This window comes from Vanellus vanellus (assembly GCF_965231255.1).
Source record: "Vanellus vanellus genome assembly, chromosome: 5".
NCBI classification, from domain to species: Eukaryota; Metazoa; Chordata; class Aves; order Charadriiformes; family Charadriidae; genus Vanellus; species Vanellus vanellus.
Genome location: NC_138910.1, coordinates 24,869,669 through 24,892,504, shown reverse-complemented (window position 1 = coordinate 24,892,504; position 22,836 = coordinate 24,869,669). Strand labels below are relative to the sequence as shown.

At 39.3% G+C, this 22,836-nt stretch overlaps 1 protein-coding gene across 2 annotated transcripts in view; it reads left to right on the top strand.

The window, feature by feature from the left end:
• Positions 1-12,386: 12,386 nt before the first annotated feature.
• The window catches only part of OLA1 (Obg like ATPase 1), a 103,180-nt gene continuing 92,730 nt past the window's right edge, over positions 12,387-22,836 (top strand). Inside the window, exons 1-3 of one of the 2 annotated variants that reach the window (XM_082483342.1) lie at positions 12,387-12,437; positions 12,749-12,849; positions 14,780-14,923. In XM_082483342.1, coding sequence (XP_082339468.1) covers positions 12,749-12,849; positions 14,780-14,923 — 245 coding nt within the window. In that variant the 5' untranslated portion in view covers positions 12,387-12,437. Of the gene's footprint in view, positions 12,438-12,474; positions 12,677-12,748; positions 12,850-14,779; positions 14,924-22,836 lie in introns of those variants that run through there. The other variant, XM_082483343.1, reaches the window with a different exon arrangement.

Genomic DNA, 22,836 nt, shown 5'->3' with positions numbered 1-22,836 from the left:
TTTCCTGGTGATTACTGGACTTCTGGCTGATCCTGGTTGCTGTTACCAAACCTGCTTTGCTCTCCTTGCTCAGGTATTGTGGGGATGCTGCTCCCGCTGGCCGCGCTGTCACGCTGAATGTGTGGGTGGAGTTCTGAGGGTGGCTCACCTGCTCCAGGCCACCAGCTACCCTGGTGGGAAGGGGGCAGTGTCTCCAGCCCCTGGGCTGTGAGCCAGAGCCACCAACTGATGCATTTTGCTCCCTTAGAGAATTTCAATGAATTTGGATACTTGTGATTCAAATGGAAGATAACAGGGCACATAAGAACCGTGTTTTCTCCCATTAAAACCAAAAGCTCCATTTATTTTGGTGGGAAAGACTGTTGCCAATTGTAAATACCATTACAAATGTTTTTTTGAAACAATGGCTTACTTCTGCAAATCACTCCAGACCTTCGAGACAGTCCCTTGAGCTTTCCATTTGTCATCCAAAATGAAACACTAATGATATGATTTAACAGAAGATGTGTAAACAAACAACAAGAAAAAGCTAACATCACTGACGTACTTGGTTAGTGTTTTGTAATTAACTTTTTTCCCTCCCTTTACAATCACTAAAGGACTTCGTGGACTGTTACTTTGTGGACTGCCACTACTATCAAATAAGGTAGGAAATATTTTATCACATTTTTATCCCTATTTTTACCCCAATTTACATTATGGCATATTAAAGATTTCTAAATGTTTTCACACTTTTAATTTCCATCATGTGTTTGACATAACTCAAATGTAACTAATTAATACTGAAGTACAACTTTTCATTCATCACAGTTTTGCAGATAGATTTTTTTTTTTAAAGCATTTAATCCAATTACTTGTTTATTATGATACATTGCTTCAAATGGGAACCTTGACTTATTTTAATAAGGACTCTGAAATCTATTAATAGATCCTGCATGTAAAAGGTCTAACAAGAATCTTGTTATTTCCCTAACAGTGGTATTGCTGTAAATATCCCAAAGTGATTATGTTTTCACCATTTTAGTCAAAGATGCACAGTGCTAATACTTATTTCTCAACTTCAATATAATTTGGGAACCTCTATCCCAAGAAGTAGATAAGGTTAGAAAGAAGGCGAGTTATTAACGCAGGGTGGCATAGTCATCAATAGGCTACAAAATACACTTTTAAAATCATGCTTTTACAAACACGGCACAGACTCTGCCGTAGCACCGTGTGCTCTAAAAGCTGCAGATATATTTTAGAAAACACTGATGAAGCCATTACTGCTCCATCCATTTGTTCATAGTATATGTCATTATTCAAGAAATTTAAGAACTGTAATGATGGAAAATCACACAGAAAGAAAAGAAAAGGAACATGGACTTTGTCAGAAACAAGGGCTACATTTTTATTCAAGAGGCCCATAATGACGGAAAATCACAGTGAAAGGCAGAGACGAAACAGGGATCCCATAAAGGACTGACACACCACAGTGGCACAAGTAGTAGAACAGTCATAGCAAGTGGATAAAAATAAAGAAAACAAAATTAACTAGAGAAGAGCTGGACTTGGGGATGAAGCACAAAACAGAAACAAATCACAGCAAATGCTGAAGATTAATTTCAAAGAATCTGCTGAGAATGAGTGGAGAGACAAGTTGCATCAATATTAATGAAGCTGAAATAGAACTCCAAACGACCATGAGTACAAAATGGCACACAAAGCATTTTCTTTTAAATAGGCTGGAGATTGGATCACGAGACCTTCACAAAAATGAACAGAATTCACAAAGGACGTTATTATGGGAAATGTGATAAAAAAAATCGCAACATAAATCTTAAGAAAGAACTACAGAAATATTAATTACCAGTGCATGCATACACTTATTTTTAAAACAATGGTTTATAGAGGAGATATTCAGGAAAGTAAGAGGAGAAGAATATTTTCTGATATTCAATGATCTATAAATGTCTTAAAGGGATCTTGTATATCTTCAGGTACCTGTCTTTGATTATTATTTTTTTTTTCCAAACAGTCTAAGAGAGCTAGGCACCTCAGATCCATAGTAATACATTGCACTTTAAGTTCATATAATGTGCAAGGAAATATTATTGCCCACCTTGAAATGAAAAAAAAAAGAATAAATATATGTTATATGTAGGTTGGCAGTCAGAGCTCTGCGCAGGCAGGAAATAAACCTTTCTTCCCAAATTACTTAAGCTACCCACTCATATTAGACAGCCACGACTACAGCCTGCGGAGCTTTCAGAGATTCTCGGATTCTTGACATTAAAAATTTCTGCCCCGCCAGCTGACAACTGTATTCACTTCTCGTCAGATAGCCTATGGTTAGAAACAAGGGGTCACACTTTAAGAACCTGATTTCTCAAAGAGACCAACACAAATGTGTAATTTCTCAGATGATGTTGTCAGGAGTCCTGTAAATTGTAACTGGCGTGTCAAACGTCGCAAGAGCTCCCTTGCCGAGAAAGCGGAGCGAGGGAGTACCTTTCCTGATAAAGATCGCTCTTCCTTATGAAAATTCCTCATGACAGGCAAAATTCCAGTGTCGCATAGATACAATCGATTGATCTGTTTCACTTAGGTAACAAATTAAACTATTAAAGGTTTTGCATCTGACATAAGAGTGGCCGCGTGTGTTTCCTTGCTCTCATAGCAGGTCACTGCTGTTATTTCAGTGCCTTCCCACAGCTTACCAGCAGTAGTCTCCTCCACTTCAGGGTTCTCGTTGCGCTGGCTGTAAATGCACTAACCTTTCTTTTGCATTGCAGCAAAGGCATAATGATCAAAGTCAAGCTATTGAGAGGAATAAAAACACTTGGAAGCCAAAGTTTTGGTTTAAAAGGGAGACGTCTATAAAATATCGGCATAAATGAATGTAAAGATGAGATTTGGCAGAAGAATAGTGTTTCTCTTGTTTCTTTGGGGGGGGGGGGAGGGGGAAGGTATTACCTAGTGGCAGCCCATAGCTAAACTCTGGCTGAAAATCCTTGTGCAGAAGTTATGTGTGTTCTGAAATCCACATTAGCGAAATCTGTATCTGATGCTGTTAAGCCATAATTTGGTTGTACCCACAAAAATGCTAGGATTGGGAGGCAACAGGATATCTGTGATCATGTTTTATTTTTTAACGCTGTGACCGTAAACTTTCCCACTTGACAAGGGATTTCTCAGTGTTTGGTAGTAGGATTTCACTGCCTTTCCAGCACTCCTCTGCAGAGGTGTCCTCAGGCTGTCTGCTTGACCAGCGAGCGCTTCTGGCGTGCCCCATTCTGCCCTGCCGTGTGCATCCTCCATCCCGACAGCTAGCAGGGCAGGAAGAGTGATCTCTTCCTATCGTTGACGTGAATGTAACTCTCATTTGGGGAAAACAGGGCGTGGGATATGAGAGGAAGCTGACTGCTAAATGTTGGTTTGAATTCAGCGGCACTGGCATCTTAACAGCTGTTGCCAGATAGGTGTGCTTGTAAGGCAACTGTGACTTACAGAGAGGAAGACTGTTAGTGTCTGAAGTTGCTGTGGACTCTCGGTTTCTGCTGGCACCACCAATACTGTGCATATATAAGTTGCTTCCTAAGTTACAGCATGGCAAATCCCGCGTTTACAGATCAGAGTACTGCACAGTTTGGAATGAAAAGTTAGGAACAACTTTGTAAGTAAATTATGGGGAAAACGTTGCTGTTGAGTGAAGATTTGCTGAGCTGCTAAGCTTTCTCAAGTGGAGAATTATGAAGTTGCAAAGTAGCTAGAGTGTTCCTCTTCTGAAGACTTAAATGAGGCATAATTGTGTTGTGACTTTTTCTTATAAACAAGATGACTACCTTGAAACGAATGAAAATTAATATATATATGATTCAAGGCTTGAATTGCCTTTTTTTTTGTTATTTTTATAATATAATAACTGAATAACTAGGAAGTAATAATTGGATTTTTATCATAACCATAAGAATACAATACCAGCAGTTCACAGTTAGTATTTACATGACAATTGAAGCATTCTAGAAAATAAATCTCCATTGGATTTACAGAAATCACTGTAATCCTAATGAAGAACTGAAACTGTCATCCCACTTTCTCCAGGGGTGTGGTGCTGACACCGTATTTCGGAATCGGCCAGAGGTATACACCCACTTAACCATCCAAACAATGTACCTTCATGAGGTGAAGCTTCTAGATAATCGCTGTTGTAAACTCTTGAAATTTTATATGTTTTTACATGTTATCTTGTCTTGAAGGTGTAGGCTATATCCCTGTTGTCATACTTCTATGTGCAGAGGTGTGACGTGCTTTGGTGCACTAATGAATAAGCGCAGAGGAACGTGTCACAGCCCTTTTCTGTGTGCTGCGCTGGGCTCAGCATCCAGCCCGTTACTCTCCATCATCGTTGGAGCAAGTGCTGCCTCTACAGTGCCGCAGCTGTTGCAACTTCTCCGAGAACTCTGGCTGACCCGTTGAAGGCTGCAGGTTTTCCAGTCCTTAAAGAATTCTTTGCTGTTTTGTAAATGGTGTCCTAACTATTGCCCACAGGTAACTCTCTTCCCCAGCCTCTAGAAATGTACATGAATAGTATTAATCGGTTTTATTGGAACACTTCGGGCTATAAAATAACAAACACTATAAATTAAGAATTGCTGCACGATGACTTTCAAAGTCTTGTTTGGTTTTCATTTTACAGTCATTTTGAAATTAGATATTGCAAAATATATACACATATTTCTAGTCTATAAGTATAGTTTTCATTTTACTTACGCAGCTTATTAGGTAACTCATCAGTTTGTTCTTACATCAAAATAGACTATCTTATTAGGCTAAAAAGTAACTTAATGTGCATTAGGTTCGAACTAGAATGAGGTTTGTAGCTTTTTCTCTGAGAATACGTTTTTGAATTCAGTTATCCAGATCTCTCAATAAATTTTTGTGCTGTGTTCAATACATGAAACAAAATGAAGTCATTGAATCTATCACAAAAACATTACATCACAAACATTTTTGTGCCCTAAAAGAGAAATATAAAATGTCTTTGAAAGGCAGCAAGAGTCTATGATTCTTGCATGGATGTTTAACTGCAAACAGTTAAAAAAACTAGACTAAAATTTTAGCTTTCTATGTTGTAACTGCAAATTCACACCTCACATGAAATCTAGAGGTTAGAGACAAGTTATAGAAAAAAAACACAATTTTTCCTAAAGTTTCTTCCTTGCAGATATTGTCCCAGGTTGCTGAATCTGCCAAGGATTTGTAGAAAACAGATTCCAGAAGTCCTTCCATGGGCTTATTCCTGGTCAGCATTCTTGCACGGTTATCTTGGGGTTTTTTTTGTTGTTGTTTTTGTTTGGGTTTTTTTGTTTGTTTGTTTTTGTTTTTTAATAGATATACAGGTATAGCCCAACTTCAGAGACAGTTGTGTCCCTCCTTACAGCGTTAAGTCCCGTAAGTCCCTACTTTCACATTACAGCATCTCGTTCTGTGTTCAATAATACCCTTCAAAGCACAGAATGTATTTTACACTCGTGTTCCTTTCTCATGCTTAGTTGTTCAACTATCAAACATCTTGATTAATCCACTCTTCAGTACCACCATGCCCAGCAAGCACTAAATAAAATTAAATCTAAACCTTTTTCTTAGACCACTACCATTTCTTTTCTTCCAACAGTCCTTTTGTGTATTAGGGTCACATTTGTGTGTGTGTGTGGGAAGTGGTCATGCTAGAATGGTTACAGCATCTTTGGAGCCTAGAAAAAGCCTAGGATTGCCCATGCCGTTACCAGTCCCAATTTAAGATATTTTCCTGGTTTTATTAGTAATAATCATAGAAGTATTTTTATTTTAGATTGGTACTTGCTTTTACAGTGTCATTTTGCTAGGCTACTGAAAAGTTCAAAGTGGACCTGTCGATTTTGAAGTAAAATTTCATTAATTCCTAGGTAATTTCTCTTACTACAGCTCTTCTGTCTTCTTGGCTTTCTTTTTCTGTGATCAAATATATCTTTCACTCCTTTACTATGAAAATCTCCGTAGACATTATGCCTGTTAGTGACATCATCAACGTTGAAGTTATGAAATTCAGCTGAAATTTCCAGACTCATGATCTAGAAATATTATTATAGGGCAGATCAGACTGTTCCGCATTATTTGCTTCTTGGCTGCCAAAGTCTGGGATATTGCAGGAAGCGGTGAGAGATGCTTTATGCCACCACAGCAACCCTGACCGACTTTGGAGCAGCGCTAACATCATTAACAACCCATTGCTGTTCTTAAAGCAAGGACAGTTTGTGCAATGCAGAAGCATGAAAATGGGAAAATATAAAATGCAAGGTATAGCATGAATTTAAGCATATAAAGAATGGTATAAGGTTAGATTCTCTATGGAACTGGATGAATTCACACTTAAAAAACAAACCCCAAACCCTTTTGAACCCTACTGAATGTAATGTTTAAAAATAATGTATTAAAGCACATTATCAGCTGGGTGATGTGTACCTTTAAACTTCATGGAATTCCATGAACACCAGTTAGCCTGGACCCTGCCCTTCAGCCGTGTTTCTTTTTAGCGCTGAGTGTATTTACTGCTGGGAGTCATCCAGTTCCCTCCAAGTGGCGCGGACCCAGGCAATTCGGGAGCGGTGCTTTTCAAAAGCAGCTGTGTTCTTCTCACCCCCTGGGTTGTGTTGAACATTGCCTGGTCACAGCAAGGATCAGGGGCTCGGTGTTTATTCTTTCGGTTCTACAAAACCACTTATTTTTGCAGTTAACGGTGACTTTGCAGTAAATATATGTTCTGGGAAGCAAAAAGCAAAGAGTATGTTGGTGGCACAAACCACAAGGTGTTTGTTTTATTACTCTCTCTTAAACATTGTTTTTAATCGGGTAGACTTGCTCCAGGGTTGTTTGACTTCTGCACGTGTTCCAGCTGTACAATAAGCTGTATTTGCGCAGTGCTTCTGTGTTGGAAAGTTGACATTGAGATGACTGCTCTCTAGATGTTTTTTTTCCATTAAACTTCTAAAACACATTCTGAATGTAACATGGTTAAGATTATTATGGTTTAAACTAGGTATGCCAGTTTAAAATGGCAGATTTGGATAGAAACATTCAACCAAGTAAGGCAAAGCATGACTCTAAAAGCAATTTGATATCAAAAGCATGTAAGATGAAGTGTTACATTGCCAAGAGACAATTTCTAGCTGAAGGAATCAAATGCTTCAAAGTCCAGTATCTGTATTTAGCGAAGGGGCCACGCTAGCAGTAAATTAGATATAGAGATTAATGGGGGGAGGTATTATTACAGTATGTTGTGTGAAGAGCATAAATTAAAAAATTATATTCAAACTCACAAATTTTTGCACACACAGCACTGACTTTTATACCATATGTAGACATACTGAAGTACTGCAACAACAGTAATCAGGATCTTAATAATTTCTTTTTCTCTTCCAGCATTCAGCTGTTTTCCCAGATAGCTAAAATCAGAATTCTACCTATTGTAGGCTCTATTATTTTTTATATATGTATGTATACACACACACCTTTACTTTATGTAGCAAACTGCTTATGCCTGTATTGTGCTTATGAACTGGTGAGAGAAAAAAAAAAGTTAAGCTTAACTGGCTGCTAGATAAATACCAAATTTCTGGTCACAGACAAATATTCAGCAGAGTTAAATATTTTTATTTTAAGAAGAAAGCCAAAAAAGTTTATCTTCTGAGGGCTATCATGCCTGCACTTAAAACATGGACAACAAAATAATCTGACACAACGTTAGGATGGTGAGAAAATTTAATAAATGGAAAAGATCCCCAAAAGTAGACCTTCAGAAAGTTTGTGGTCTTCTTAATAGAGCTAGGCAAATCCATCCCTTCTTGTTGCTGTGAAATAGTCTTGCATAACCCAACTTTCAGGACAAGTATGGATAAAGTGGGCTGTCCTGAACTTTAGAAGGGTGGAAAACTAAGATGTGTTTATTCCGTTCCCGAAAAGAAAACTAATTTTTGTTACTGAAGTTTGTAATTTAGGGATGTGAAGGATGCAGGTGATGCTCTGCAGTTATTTATAAAAATATTTGTTAATTTCAGTATCTCAATATCAATATTTCAATATCTGAATGTTTGTTGTAGTAATCCATTAACTTCATTCAACAGCTAAGTAACTGTATTTTAATCTGAAATATTTTTCCTCTTATATAGTGTTAGATTTTAAGACAGCAGAAAGACCATGTAAGCATGTTACCAGCTAGAACTATTATTGAGTATCACTATACTATTATCACTATTGATTATCACTATATATATATAACAGAAAAGCTCTGAACAGATATGGCATTCTTTTCCTCAACCGTATTGTGGCAAAAATCTCATGTCACAAAAAAAAAAAGTTGTAACAGCCATTTTTTAATGTGTAATCCCAAATTAAGCTTGGTAAAAGTGTCCCTTCTTAGAAAAAAGAAAAAAAGATTTTTTTTTTTAATGTTCAAGACTATATTCCTTTTATTGTCACAGAGATGATATATAATCTGATGATACTCTCACCTTGACTCCTTCACTCTGGTGTTTTTCAAGTTTTGAGAATTTCATCTTATGGACTTAAAATAGGACATGCTATAAGAACAGTTTTTACTGCTTTCTGTCCTTCAATTTTCTTAGCAGGCTAACACTTGATGGTGCTTGTCTTTAATGGTTCAGAGAAATGCAGCCTGTGTTAAAGAAAATGTCTTTAATTTTTTGAAGAGTCCTGGTCTGACTTCTATAAGATTCCATAATTAATTTTTCATAAATTCTAAATGTTTCACCTTTTCTTCTTGAAATCTCTATTTTATTCCCAGATCATCCTCTCAAGGGGATGGTTACTTTACTATTTATTAAATTGCCATGTGAATTGCTATAAATAAATCCCTATGTGTTAACACTGGTCTCCTCTTGACCATACACCATCTTTATAAATATCTAGATAAGCACGAACAAAAATCTAGCAGCATGCGCAACCATCAGTGCTCCTTTGAATCCAAAAAGCATATGGATTCTCAGTGCTCTTCTCTGGGTGCTGGGTATTTCACTTTTCCAGTGCTTCCCACTCTGATGCAGGATCGTTGGGTTGGGAAAGAGAAGATCAGGAAATTTAAGCCCACATCTCTACTTGCAGTCAACAGCTGTACTCTTTGTGCCTTCATGTTTTCCTTTCATTTATGTTGTTACTTCCACAAAGGTCCGGGTTCTTGTTCACAGTTTCCTTGCAAGCCATAATCATCTCAGAAAGCTTTTGGAGCTCACATTCACTAAAAAAGCCTATAGAGAAGGACATCGTAAATAATAGCATCACATATTTTGACAGGGACAATTTAGGTTGAGAGAATTGTTGTTTTCTTGTTGAAGACTTATTTATTTATTTTTGGCATTTTTTTAACAGAACTTTATCTAAGTTACACGAAAAAGGAATTCTTCTTCAGTTAAAATATTTGAAAAGACTCACAAAAGGAAATTGCATGCACAAGTTAAGTATTTACATTCTTGGTGGTTTCTGAAGATACTGTTATCGCGCATTTATGACAGAAGAAAAAATTGATCTAGGCACAGAATGCAGAGAAGGTGTAATCATTATTGACTCATATTAATTTAAAATCTTTTTTTTTATGTACAAATTATATAATCAAAATAATGCTATGTAGGGGATTTGGTGATCTTAATGATTCTTACAGCTGGTTAACTATCTTCATTCCGTTTACAGATTAAAATTATATACTTGTTTTTGTTTGAAACAGCAAATGGAAAAAAAAGTCTATTCTGAGAACTGTCAGTGTAGCCCTAAATTTGCATGCTGTGTTACCTAATACCTCCTAGAAATACTGACTTCTGAAACTGGTCACTTCTTCTCAGAACTGACTCAAGGGTCAAATCTAGTCTTGCATCTGAAGACTGAATAATTGCATTCCTGCGTTGTTCTTCTTAGGGACAGCAAAATTGGTTTTGTAGAGCCTATTGCTGAAGCAGCAAAAATGCAGGTTATTATAATAATGATCGTTCATTATGCTAACTTCCTATTTACAGGTTAAATGGAACCCCTGTGTGGAGATAATTTTTCTAGCACAATTGTAAACTCTTGCAGACCCCTTTTACTTCCTCCTGCCCATTTTGGTGGATTCTGCTGGACAGAAGAGCCACAGCAGGATTTAGCGCTCCTCTTCTGGACGTGGAGATTGGAGTCCTGCTCATCTATAGTAACTGTCCCTAGAGTTATGCTCTTGCCTCCGGCTCTGAGTCCCTGGGCCTGGGAAATTACATGTCTTTTTCTCACATCACAGTTTTCTGTACAGAAAGGATGCAAATATTCAGCAAGACCAGCAAACTGGGAACAACAGATGAGAAGAAGGATGAGGTTCTCAACAACGTTTTTGCCTCAGTCTTCCGTGGCAACCTCTCTCCCCACACCTCTTGAGTGGATGGACTGCAAGGCAGGGACTGGGGGAGCAAAGTCCCTCTCTCTGTAACAGAAGATCACGTTCATGACCATCTGAGGAACCTGAACATACAGGAGTCTATGGGACCTCTTGAGGTGCATACCAGACTCCTGAGGGAACTGGCTGATGTAGTTGCCAAGCCACTCTCCATGATATTTGAAAAGTCATGGCAGTCAGGTGACACCAGTCCCTGGTGACAGGAAAAAGGGGAACATTGCACCCATTTTAAATAAGAGTAGAAAGGAGGAGCCTGGGAACTATCAACCTGTCAGCCTCACCTCTGTGCCTGGGAAGATGATGGAACAGATCCTCCTAGAAGCTATGCTAAGGCATGTGGAGGACAGGGAGGTGATTCGAGACAGCCAGCATGGCTTCACTGAGGGCAAGTTCTGCTTGGCCAACCTCATGGCCTTCTGTGATGGAGTGACTACGTCAGTGGACAAGGGAAGATCTACTGATGTCATATGTCTGGACTTCTGTAAGGCCTTTGACACGATCCCCCGTAACATACTTCTCCCAAAACTGAAGAGATATAGATTTGATGGGTGGACTACTTGGTGGATGAGGAATTGGTTGGATGGTCACATCCAGAGGGTAGTGGTCAACGGCTCTCAGATGGAGATCAGCAGCAAGTGGTGTCCCTCAGGGGTCTGTATTGGGACCAGTACTGTTTAATATCTTCATCAGCGACATAGACAGTGGCATTGAGTGCACCATCAGCAAGTTTGCAAACAACACCAAGCTGAGTGGGGTAGTTGACACGCCTGGGGGATGGGATGCCATCCAAAGGGACCTGGACAAGGTCAAGAAGTGGTCCTATGTGAACCTCATGAGGTTCAGCAAGGCCAAGTGCAGGGTCCTGCACCTGGGTCAAGGCAGCCCCCAGTATCAATACAGGCTGGGTGATAAAGGGATTGAGAGCAGCCCTGCTGAGAAGGACTTGGGGGTACTTGTGGATGAAAAGCTGAACATGAGCCAACAATGTGTGCTTGCAGCCCAGGCGGCCAACTGTATCCTGGGCTGCATCAAAAGAAACGTGGCCAGCAGCATGAGGGAGGTGATTCTGCCCCTCTACCCTGCCCTGGTGAGACCCCACCTGGAGTACTGCGTTCAGCTTTGGAGCCCTCAACACAAGGACATGGACCTGATGAAGCAAGTCCAGAGGAGGCCTATGAAGATCAGAGGGCTGGAACACCTTTCCTGTGAAGACAGGCTGGGAGAGCTGGGTTGTTCAGCCTGGAGAAGAGAAGGCTGTAGGAAGACCTTTCAGTACTTAAAGGGGGCCTACAGGAAAAGATGGGGACAAACTTTTTAGCAGGGCCTGTTGTGATAGGACAAGGGGTAATGGTTTTAAATGGAAAGAGGGCACATTTAGACTAGATATTAGGAAGAAATTATTTACTGTGAGGGTTGTGAGACACTGGAACATGTTGCCCAGAGAAGTTGTGGGTGCCCCATCCCTGGAGGTGTTCAAGGCCAGTCTGGATGGGGCTTTGAGCACCTGGTCTAGTGCGAGGTGTCCTTGCCCATGGCAGGGGATTTGGGACTAGATGACGTTTAAAGTTCCCTTCCAACTCAAGCTATTCTGTGAGTCACTTCTGTAAAGCAGATGGGAGTCCCCACAGCCCATAATCAGGTAACTCCCATAAGTTGGTGTGGAGACATCGCCCCCCTCCATCCCCCGCGACGGCTCACTGCTCCAGGCGCTCAGGGCTGCAGAGGGCTTCTACCCATCCTGTTCGTAGCTTATTCCCACACCGTGTACCTGCCGGGGAACCGAGAGGGATGGAAGGAGGGCGGCCATGGCGAGAGGCCGCGGCGCGGAGCCTGTCGCCATGGCCGCCCTCCCCCGGGGATGACCTTTCCCCTCAGCGCCTCTGCCGACCAATGAGCGGCCTCGGCCCCGCCTCTTCCGCCGGCGTGTCCGCGTGCGAAGGGCTGCTCGCGCCTCTTCCTCTCAGGCGGGGGGCCCGCGCAGCCAGCTGAGGTGAGCTGAGCCCGCCTGCTTCCCTCCCCCCCTCCCTCCCTCCCCCCGGCCTCAGGCCCCTCTGCCGGGTCGGAGTGGGCTGGAGCGGGGTCGGGGGGGGGGGGAAACGAGGGGCTGCCGGGGTTTGGGAGCCGCCGGCGCTTCCGGCTGGCAGCGCGGAGGTGGTGGGGTGTTTCGCCTCGGCCTTTTCGTGGCGGAGGCCATGGAGCGTCCCTCGCCCGCAGGAGACGGGGTGGAGGGTGCGTGGAGGAGGAGGGGGGGGCGGGGTTTGTGGCGGGGCCTTCAGCGTACCCTGCTCTGTCCTTTTCCAGATGCCCCCGAAAAAGGGCGGAGACGGGGTTAAGTCGCACCCGATCATCGGGAGGTTTGGGACGTCCCTGAAGATCGGGATCGTCGGGCTGCCCAACGTTGGGTAGGTGGTCAGGGGAGCGCGGGGCTGGGGGCCGGCGGCGGGGCGGGGAAGCAGGCCGGGACCGCCCGGCAGGCCGGGGCTCCCCGCTCTCCCTGAGTTTGCTTCTGCTCCAGGTGGAGTGACCTGGCATAGTTCCTGGGTCCAGACAGGCGCCTATAGATGCGTATGCGAGCTGAAGGATACAATCTGAGGCTTTTTGCTCAGTAATAGACCTGCATCTTTAGTTTGAGCTACTTATAGGTGGAGCGATGTAAAACAATCGGATAGCATGAGGCTGGTATGTACAAGTCTGGACAAGAGAATAGTGAAGAATTAAAAGAAAAAAAGTTCTTAGTATTTTATAGAATTTAGCAATTGCTATGTTTTTCACTTCCTTACTTGCATTGTTGTGTATGTGTAATGCACTGTTTTATGCAAATATGCATACACACATGCACGTGCATACAAATTCCTTTTATACTTTATTTTTTTGGAGAGGATGATGTGCGCAGGAAGGGGTTAATGATACCATAATTTCATTTGCAGTGAAGAGGACTTCCTTAATTGAAACGTCTTCAAAGTTTGTAATGGAAAAAAAGTTGTGTCAGTTACGGTTTGGGAGAGATGATGGAAGATGAATTGTTCTCTGTCACGCTTCTCATCTGTAGTTGTTATGGCTCCTCCTCAAAGGAGCTATACTTAAGGCACTTTAAAAGGATGATGAGTTACCTGGAGAATATCTGCATGAAACTATTGGTTTTAATCTGTGTATCATATTTACTAAAAGAAGTTCTCAGCATTCTCAAACTTTACATCTTTAAAATATTAGAGGGAAAGTCTTTGAGTATGTTTCAGAGCCCTAAGTACTGTTTTGTTGTCTTCTCATTATCGTTTATTTTTCAGGGTGTAGATTAGTTGCACATCAGAAGGGAAATAATTAGCAGTAACATTGTATAACATGTCAATGGAGAAAAATAGCATTTGCAGTTATGTTATGATGTAAGTTTTAGAGAAAATTGTGGCGGACTTTTGAGCATGTTGGCTGTATGCAGGGCAGCTTCCAGATTTTGGATGAGAAGTTACATGAAACTTAAAAAAAAAAAAGAAAAATAAAAAATCCCCAAAGCAAAAAAAAAAGCAACAACAAAAAAACCCCAACCCCACAGCAAAACAAACAAACAAAACCACCAGAATATTTATGGTAGAAGATTCAGGCGGATTAAAAACTATTTCTTAGAAGTAACTCAAGAATTGTTCTCTTTTGGTTTAATAAATACCAACTAAGAGAATAATCTGCTATTTGGTTTAAGTGAAAGTGTTCTTTTTCTCTGATACCACTTGCAGGTTTTTTCCATTGATATTTAACAAGGATGAAAAATGTTTGGTAAGGTGGAACTGTATCTTCACACGCACAAAAGATTACTTGTAACTGATTAATTGATGTGGTTTGCTTTCTATGCCCTTCTCTTTTGATTGTTGACTTTTATTGCTTGGATACTGAAATTGTGTTAATATGTAAATCAATCTGAAGAAACAATAGAGTTGTGGAAAGAGCTGGTGAGTCTTGGCAAAAGTAGTTCACTCAGAATAAGTTTCAAGCATCCTTATTACTTTCTCACTTTGTGCTTGAGGAAAATGGGTAGTGGCCAGTAGAGCAGTGCTCTGCTTTTGACTTTAAATTTCTTTGCAAACTGGCATGTGCACTGTAGTCACTTAGGAGAATTTTTAAGGGCAGGGAAGAGAGGTAAACATTATTGTGTTTCAATGGGACACTTCATATGTGTATTTGAAAGTGTCTTGTACTAGATTCAGGGCAGTGATCGCTGTTGGAAAGATCGCTAAAGGGAAAGTTTGGTATTGCTTTTGGGTTGGAATAAGATGTGTTACTATCCAGCCCTTTTAAATGCCTCTAATTTGAACTTCTTTAAGAATGTGTGTATTTTCCTTATAGGAAATCAACTTTTTTCAATGTGTTAACAAAGAGTCAAGCGGCAGCAGAAAACTTTCCTTTCTGTACTATTGATCCAAATGAAAGTCGAGTACCTGTGCCAGATGACAGATTTGACTTCCTATGCCAGTATCACAAACCTCCAAGGTAAGTCAAATTCTTAATGTTTTTCTTCAGTTAAGCAGCTGAAATAGCATTACTGAACCCAAAGCTTTTGTAGAAGTTTAATGCAACTATAATTAAGTTTTTACTGACATCTGTTTTAGAATGTAAAATTACTTATGTACTTGGATTATACCTTGTGAAATTTGTGGTGTGAGAATGAGAAATCCAGGAGCTGATAGTCATTGCTCAGCACCATTTGGTGCTTGGTGTTCCTGTCTTTGAAGGTAGTTACTCCCAGGTGATTTGGAGGATCTTCTGAAGAGATTTGGAAAATGAGCGGTAGTGGACATAGCTAACGTGTCATGAGGTTGCTCATTTGTAAAGGTTTCCACCCTGTATTTTGTATCATTCAGAATATTGTATATGCTGTAGGTAGCCAAACAAATACCCGTCAACATACCTGTGTCTTCAATCTTTTGGCAGTAAGCTTTATGGGCAGCCTGGCTTACTTTCTCCTTTTTATGGGCTCTGCTACTTGTTACCTGGTATATTCAGGGATATTCCTACAATATGTCTCTTCTAATTGTTTCTTTATTCTAGGAGTATATTAATTCTGTCACATCAGTGTTTTTTGCTATTGACTTTTTCTGTAATCTGCTCTATATATTCAGCCTGGGAACTGGATTTTTGCTTGAACAGCAAAATTTAAGATGCTTTCAGAAAACGGAAACTTCAGAAGACACTTGTGACTTGCTAATTTCAGTTTGCAGTTACTTGCAGAGGTATCTTGAATAAAGTGAGTGTACATAAATCACAGGGCAAATTAGCATGTACGTCTGTGCTTTTGTTCAACACCTGGGCCTCTGTTTTAGAGCCAGATTACACCCACAATTAAAAAATTAATTAGTCACTGATCAAAAATCCATTTGTTAACTTAATTTTCATGTCCAAACAAGTTGCTTCCGTCTGAAACTTCTGTGCACTTTTTAAATACTGAAAAAAGCATTAATATGGAGCTGTTTGTTTAGACGGATTGTTATAACATGTTAACTTGTTTTTCCTGCTCAAGTGAGTATTAACCATACTGGTTACTGTATGGATCATAAACCAAAACTGCTGAATTTGAGACAAAACTTACTGGCTGTAGATTGTGCAGAGGTAAAGGTGTGGCTTTTAAATTTCATTGACGGATTTGTTCTAAATTGTAGTGTTGTTCCTGCTTTGGCCACATAAATAATCTCTCTCTTCTCACTTAGCTATGACTGGCTACTTCTAAATTAATCGTTGAAGTGAGAGAGAGTTTATTATGTCTCCCCTCGTCCTGCCTTTGGCCATCTATCCTTACAAGGAGTGCCAAGATTGTAAATACCTGTATCTGTGTTCTCTGATTGGCAAACTCTCTCTTTCTCTCTGGAAAAAAAAATCGTGCATACATATTAATGAAGATAGTATGTTTGGTGAATCTGTGTTCAGTAAATATAAAGAATTGAATAATAAGCTGGATATAAATAGTAAATCAGCTTCAATTTGAATGGGCTTTTGACTTTTTTAAGTTAGTATGTTACTTAAAATCAATGGATGTGGGGATTAGTGGGTAGTTATAGCTCCTGAGCTCATGTGCTGCTTATATGATTTTAACATTTCACTATAACTAATAAAGCAGTGACTGAGGTGAGTTCTTGGGCATTTGTGCTTGTCTGTCTGAGTCTAACTCAGGAAAAGGCGGCTATGGTCATGAAGATATACAACTGAATTGTAATTTAAATCCCTTAATTTCTCTTGTATAGTCTTGATTTTGTGCTTCATCTTTATGTAATATGTTCTGTGTTAATCTTCCACTTGTTTGGATTAGTAGATGTAATCAATCTATGCACGCAGAATGTTTTATAAACAGCGAGTTCTCTTTAAATTATGCTCTTGTCTAGCCTCAAGATTTTGTCTTTTAAAATCTAAAGCATTTAGATTTTTATTTCCCATATGTTACGCTTAGTCATCACATAAATGCAGTCATTGTTGGGAGGTGGGGAAAAAAAAAAGAAAGGGGAGTTTGTTGTAACTAAAATAATGTACCGCAGGCCAAAATAATCTTGTCTTGATGTGTGCTGTGAGCAAGGGAAGGGAAGAGTGGGACTGGACCAGGCTGGCAGTCGCTGTCTGTCACGCTGAGCTGACTGCTACTATAGAGATGAACTCTGTTGCTGAGAATATTGCTAGTATGAGTTTGTGGCCATTCTGCCATCAGAGGAAGAGTTAGGCTCTTCAGGTACAGTTTGTTGCTTGAAGATCTGTTCCTATCTGCAAAAGTAGAAAGCATCAGCTTGGATGGGAAATGTAAATGTTTGTAAATGAAATCATGTAGGCAACAATTTAGACACTATTACATAAAGGTAAATCTCTACTTAATAGATTAAGGTACACTGCCAAAACTTATAACAAGTACTTTTTTTCTTTCTGCAGCAGTGGATGGATGTATATGACTGTTTAAAATAAATAAGTTCATTGATACAGACTTTACACAGAAGGTGGGCTCCAAGAACTTCCAGTAAAAACTGCTGTGTTGCTGCCACATGAATTAGCTGAGCAAATTTCCTTGAGCTTTAATGTTACCTACTGCTCGCTTTCTGGTACGAATGAAACTGGCCATTAAAAAAAGAAAAGACCTTAATATATTAAAAATAATTCTGAATGCTTGTGATTTCAAGGTCTTAGTTTATATTCTGTTACTAACTTAATTTATGTATTTAAATTACTTACTTGTTTGTTCTAAATTTTATGCAATATTCAGTGAAAGCTTGTATTTGTTACATTGTGCCAATGCGTAGCTTTTTCAGAAAGGAAAGACTTGGCTTTTTATTTTGTTGTTCTCCTACTCCCGTTCCCCTAGTATGGCTACTTTCAGGCAAGGTTTGATGGACTGATGATTGCATTAGGGTTTAGTAATTAGAAAGAGAATATTTTCTTTGGACTGATTCACTTCAGCAGGAACTAAAGCAGAAAGGTGTATTCCCTCCCCTCGTATTTAGGAATCTTAAGCAGGGAGTAGAGGATGAGATCTGCAAACTCTAAAATGGAAGAGAGAGATTCTTCATCTCAGCAGGTAGCTCCTGCCTTGAAAATTGGGATTTGAAAGCCAGAAACGGTTGATTTGTTAATTGCAGTTAATATTTTAACCAGACACTTTGTGTTTAGAAGCAGTGGATTTCTTAAACAAGAAAAGAACTGTGTGTGTAGCACATCTAAAGAAATTTTAGTAACTTAGTAAGAACTTTAATAAAGCTATTCTTTATTATGAATAAAGCTATTATTTCTTCTAAATTTCATTAAGATGCTGCTCAATCACCTTAAGGCTAAAAATATTTTTTTAGTGTAATTATGTCAAACTGATGTCATTTGGACAAGTGATTTGTGTCACAACTCATGTATCTTGAAAGCCTCTGAGTATATATACCCACCAGTCTTAGCCTGTACACAGTCCTGCGTACTACCACAGCTGTGCCATACTGTGCCTGACCAGGAGATGCGTCTCAGTGCTGACACTTGATTCAAGCCTCAAAATCATTCTGAGTGAGAGGGTAGAGGAAACTGCTCCCCCCCCCTTTTTTTTTTTTTTTATTTTGTGCCCCAAATAATCTCCTCACTGCAATTATTTTCATTCTTTCTCCTTTACTTTAAACTATATGATTAACTAAAAGAAATACTTGGGTAGAAGCAATCCAAGCCTATGCTGTGTTTTAACTGAAAATAGTTAAAACTGAAGGACTGTATTGGCTGATAGTAATCAACCTGTGTGAAAACATTGATTTAAAAAAAAGGGATTTTAAAGTTTATGTTTCTGCTTCCTCTGGTTAAAATCAAATGAGACTATAAGCAGGAATGAGTAAAATGTAAGTAGTTTGGTTCTTCCTTTCTCAAGTTAGTGGCATTCACTTAATTCCTTGTTTGTTTGCACCTGTAAGCAAGTGCATTGCCTTGCACATATGTGTTCACAGAACAAAATGCTTATTGCAACTGCAAACATTTCTATTTAACTTAGACTGTTTTTAATCTATCTTGGATATCCTTTTCAAACTTAAATTTTAAAGCAGTCCTGGTTATCTTGCAGGAGGATAGTATGTAAAGTGTAGCTACCACCCTTCAGTTCTAGCACTGTCTAGTGTACTTCAGGATCTCTGCCCTTTTTGACAGCAAATTGATTTAGTTTGTTCTGTTGCATTGTAGATTGTTAAAAGTCAGATCTTTAGTGCTGAAGCAATGGTTACTGAACTAAATCAGAGTAACTTCCATTGTTGTCTAGGTCATGAAAGCCCTGGGTAATATTAAATAAAAGTTCTCGTGAACTCATTATAGGATAGCATACTGAGATACTTGATAAAGTTTTGAAGTCAAAATTATGTAATCAGTTGGTGGAAGTTTTGCTTAGAAACCAGATCAGCAGTGGGACTTTTTCAATGACATCATGGGGGACTTACTCTAGATTTAAAAAGAGCATTTATGTAAATAAAACCCACCTGTAATTCCAGAATGAAACACGAATAACTTAACTGGGTGTAACTCTAGCATATCAGCATCTGTAAGACAATCCTATTTTTTACAGAAAACAACTGAGAATTGGCAAGTATATCCTGCTGTTAATGTGCTTCTTCCTTTGGTGTTACTGAGTTTACCTGCTCTTTGGTTAGTTCTGAGCCTGTGTAAATCAGCTTGGCTGTGATGCTGCTTCTAGCATTGCAAATGAATAATTTACCAGCAGTGAATGAAAGACCTTAAGTAGTGGTGACTTGAATCATCTTTTCTGCCTGGTGGGAGAGGGCAAAATTTAATTAGTTGTATTTTGTTGTTGTAATAATGTACTGAACAGTTTGAGAATGCAGGCATTTGATATACATGGGACACCAAGTATGTGCTTTAATCCACACTGAATCTTTTACCTTTTTACAATTTGTGTAAGTGAAATTTAATTAGGAGATTTTTCACTTCTGGTCCGTGTGCTATTAGTTTCAAGTCTTGTTTGTCAGTACTGTGGATAAAATGCTGTTAATGAAATTGTTCATGCATAGAAATGACCAGGGTTCATCTGCAGTACCTAGTTCTTCAGAAGCAGATTCCTTTAACCTGTAAGGTATTGTGCTTACGTTGGTCCAAACTGCTTGCAAGATTGACTGCAGAAGCTGTAATTGGAAGTACAGTCTCCTGGGAGAGGGAGGGACTGTGAACTGTTCTTTTCTGTTTGGAAATGAGGCCAAAAATATCGGTGAGGACATACTGAGAGTTGAATGGCTTTCTAAGAAGTTCTCACAATATACATGTTCTCTTTCTATGTTGCTACTTTTACTTCAGGTCATTTGTGAACTCTTAACAGATGACTTCTACGTAAGTTATAGGAATTTTCGGGAAGGAGGAAGAGTTTCCTCTTTCTAACAGATTTCAAATAACAGCTTTTAAAGGCAGAAGAGCCTGTGCTGGAACCAGGGGATGAGTAGCACATTTGGCTTTACCGAAGAGAAAAGGGGAGCTGGACGTTTTACCCCAGTACTAAAGAACCTGGCCTTTTTGGCATGTGGGACCTAGGATCAGGTAGAGTTTAAGTGGAGAGAAATTTCTCAAACTATTCAAGAAATGAGTAAAAAGCAAGTGTGTTATGAGAATTATCAACTGGGCTTACTGGAAAATTGCTGCATTTTGAACTTAGTTGAAGCTGTCATGTGGCATTCCAGGGTCTCCTGGTGAATGTGAGATTTCAGTAAACTATAGTAAATGCTGCAGAGAAATTATTGAGGTATTGTTTTCATTGGAGAAGGGAGATTGTGGAAACCTGGAAGAATAAAAATCCAGGTAGAGAAACAGCATCTTGGTTATGATGTTTTAGTCTAAGTCAAAGTTCCAGGTGTATGCTGCCTGTGAGGTTTCTCAACTAAACAATTATTTGTGGAATCTCGAGAAACTCCCTTGCAAAATGCATAACCCTGTGAATGGATGCGTAAGTCTCTTCTTCCTGAATGAATACGCTAACCACTGGACTACAAAACTGTACTACTCTCTTTGGTCCAGTGAGTCTTGTGCTCTTTGTTGCACAGTAGCTCCTGCAGTGAAGGTAGTATGCTAACACAAACCCACTGTTGCTGTTTTCTATGTGAGGTTAAAAAATTCTTGCTCAAGGATTATACCTAGGCTTAAAATATGGAGATACTTCTGGATTTGGTAATGCTTCATATTATAAATTCTTGTGACATGCTTTATGGTAGATTGGTGTTGCACTGATTTGTACAAATGATCAGTTGATGCCACCTGTTCCTGATGATCATTTGAGGCTCAGTGACATTATGCTAATGCTGACTAACGAATCTTAAGAAATGGAAATTAATCTGTTTAGAGGAGGAGGAAAAAAAAAAAAAGAACAATCCAGTTAAGCCCTCTACATTTAAAAGAACTAAAACATACTTGAGATACATGGTACTTTCCCCCTATTCTTTGCAGTGTTTTCTGTTTAGTTTCATGATGTTTATGCTTTGTCCTTCAGAGCATAGGCAAGCGTGACTAGTTTGTGCCTTCTTCAGCTTTTCTCTGTCTTCATCTTTCTATGATGAAATAGAGATCTAGGCCTAGGAAAGGGGCTGCCAAGAATGGGGATGGTTTTATTTTGCTTGGAATGTTAGCTTTGTGGTACCCAAGGTGAAGGTGAGAAAACATCCTGGAAACCCGGATGCTTGTCTTCAAAGGTCTCTTGCTCATATTTGTAAATTGTGAAATAAATGTGCTTGGCTTTTTCTTTCCATTGTCTAGCAAATGAGCTTGATTCTGGTGATAGAGTGGTCCATCTGCATATGAAGGTATCTTGCTCTACCGTGGCATCTTTGTAGTGAAAGTGTGAATTCTTCTGATGGCTGGCCGGGAAGTTAATCCTACCAGAATGATGAGAGGGGAGCATAGAAGGAGAACACCACCACCTTTGTTTTTCTTAAAACACAGTTTAAAATGACAATGGAGAAGTGCTTTAAATAGTGGCATTTTTCTACCTTATCATTGACTTAGTTATGTGTCAAAAAGCAAGGAATTACAACAATTCTGACTGGGAAGTTGCTGCTGCTTCTTCTGAGGTATGTATTAGTTCTGTGGTTTTGTCAGGCAAAAGGAGTTATTGGGTTAATGCATTAATAGAGTTACTGTTTTCTGTCTTCAGAATGTACATCACTCTCGGTAGTGCGTTAAGCTTAAGGATTTGCTGTTTCCATTTGAGTTTGTGTACTGGTAGTTTAAAAAAAAATAGTTTGTGAAGAAAACCATAGTGGAACAAAACCGTAACACTTTCAAAGTTTGTGTACTTCAAAATGTAGTTATACTCATGTGTTTGTTTTTTTTTTTTTTCTACTGCTTTCAACAGCATTAACTTGCAGTACACAAAATCTGTCTTCCCCTTCTTTTCATGGGCCTAGTGAAATTTGAAGCTAAAAGTCAACATATTGTGTACCTGAATCTAAGTAACTCATGCTATGTTGTAAATATTCTCTTGCATATTTTCTTAAACTCTCTCTTCTGGGCGTTGTGTTCTATTCATGCTTGTTTCTAAGGTCATCACGAAGGTATTAATGACATGAAATGTGCATTAAGTTCCTCATTTATTACACCTGACAGGTTTAGTGATACTTTGAGCTTCACCTTGGTAAAGAAAAAGATTTTGTCCAGATGTTGTATTGTGAAATTGGTGTACTTGAAAGAAATAATTTTTCTTGGAAAGTGTTAAAGGAAGATTGAAAACAAAATCAGGATAAGATCATTTGCTTTTAGGTCACCACACCTTCAGAAATATTGGTGTTGCCTACTAAGTCGGATTCTAATGGATCATCTCTTCCCAAATTAGGGAGTTCATTTCAAGTGAGGTAGTGCATCTGATAATATTAAACTATGTCTTGTGTTATTTGCAGCCAAATGGAAGTGGGATAGCATTAATAAAAAAGCTG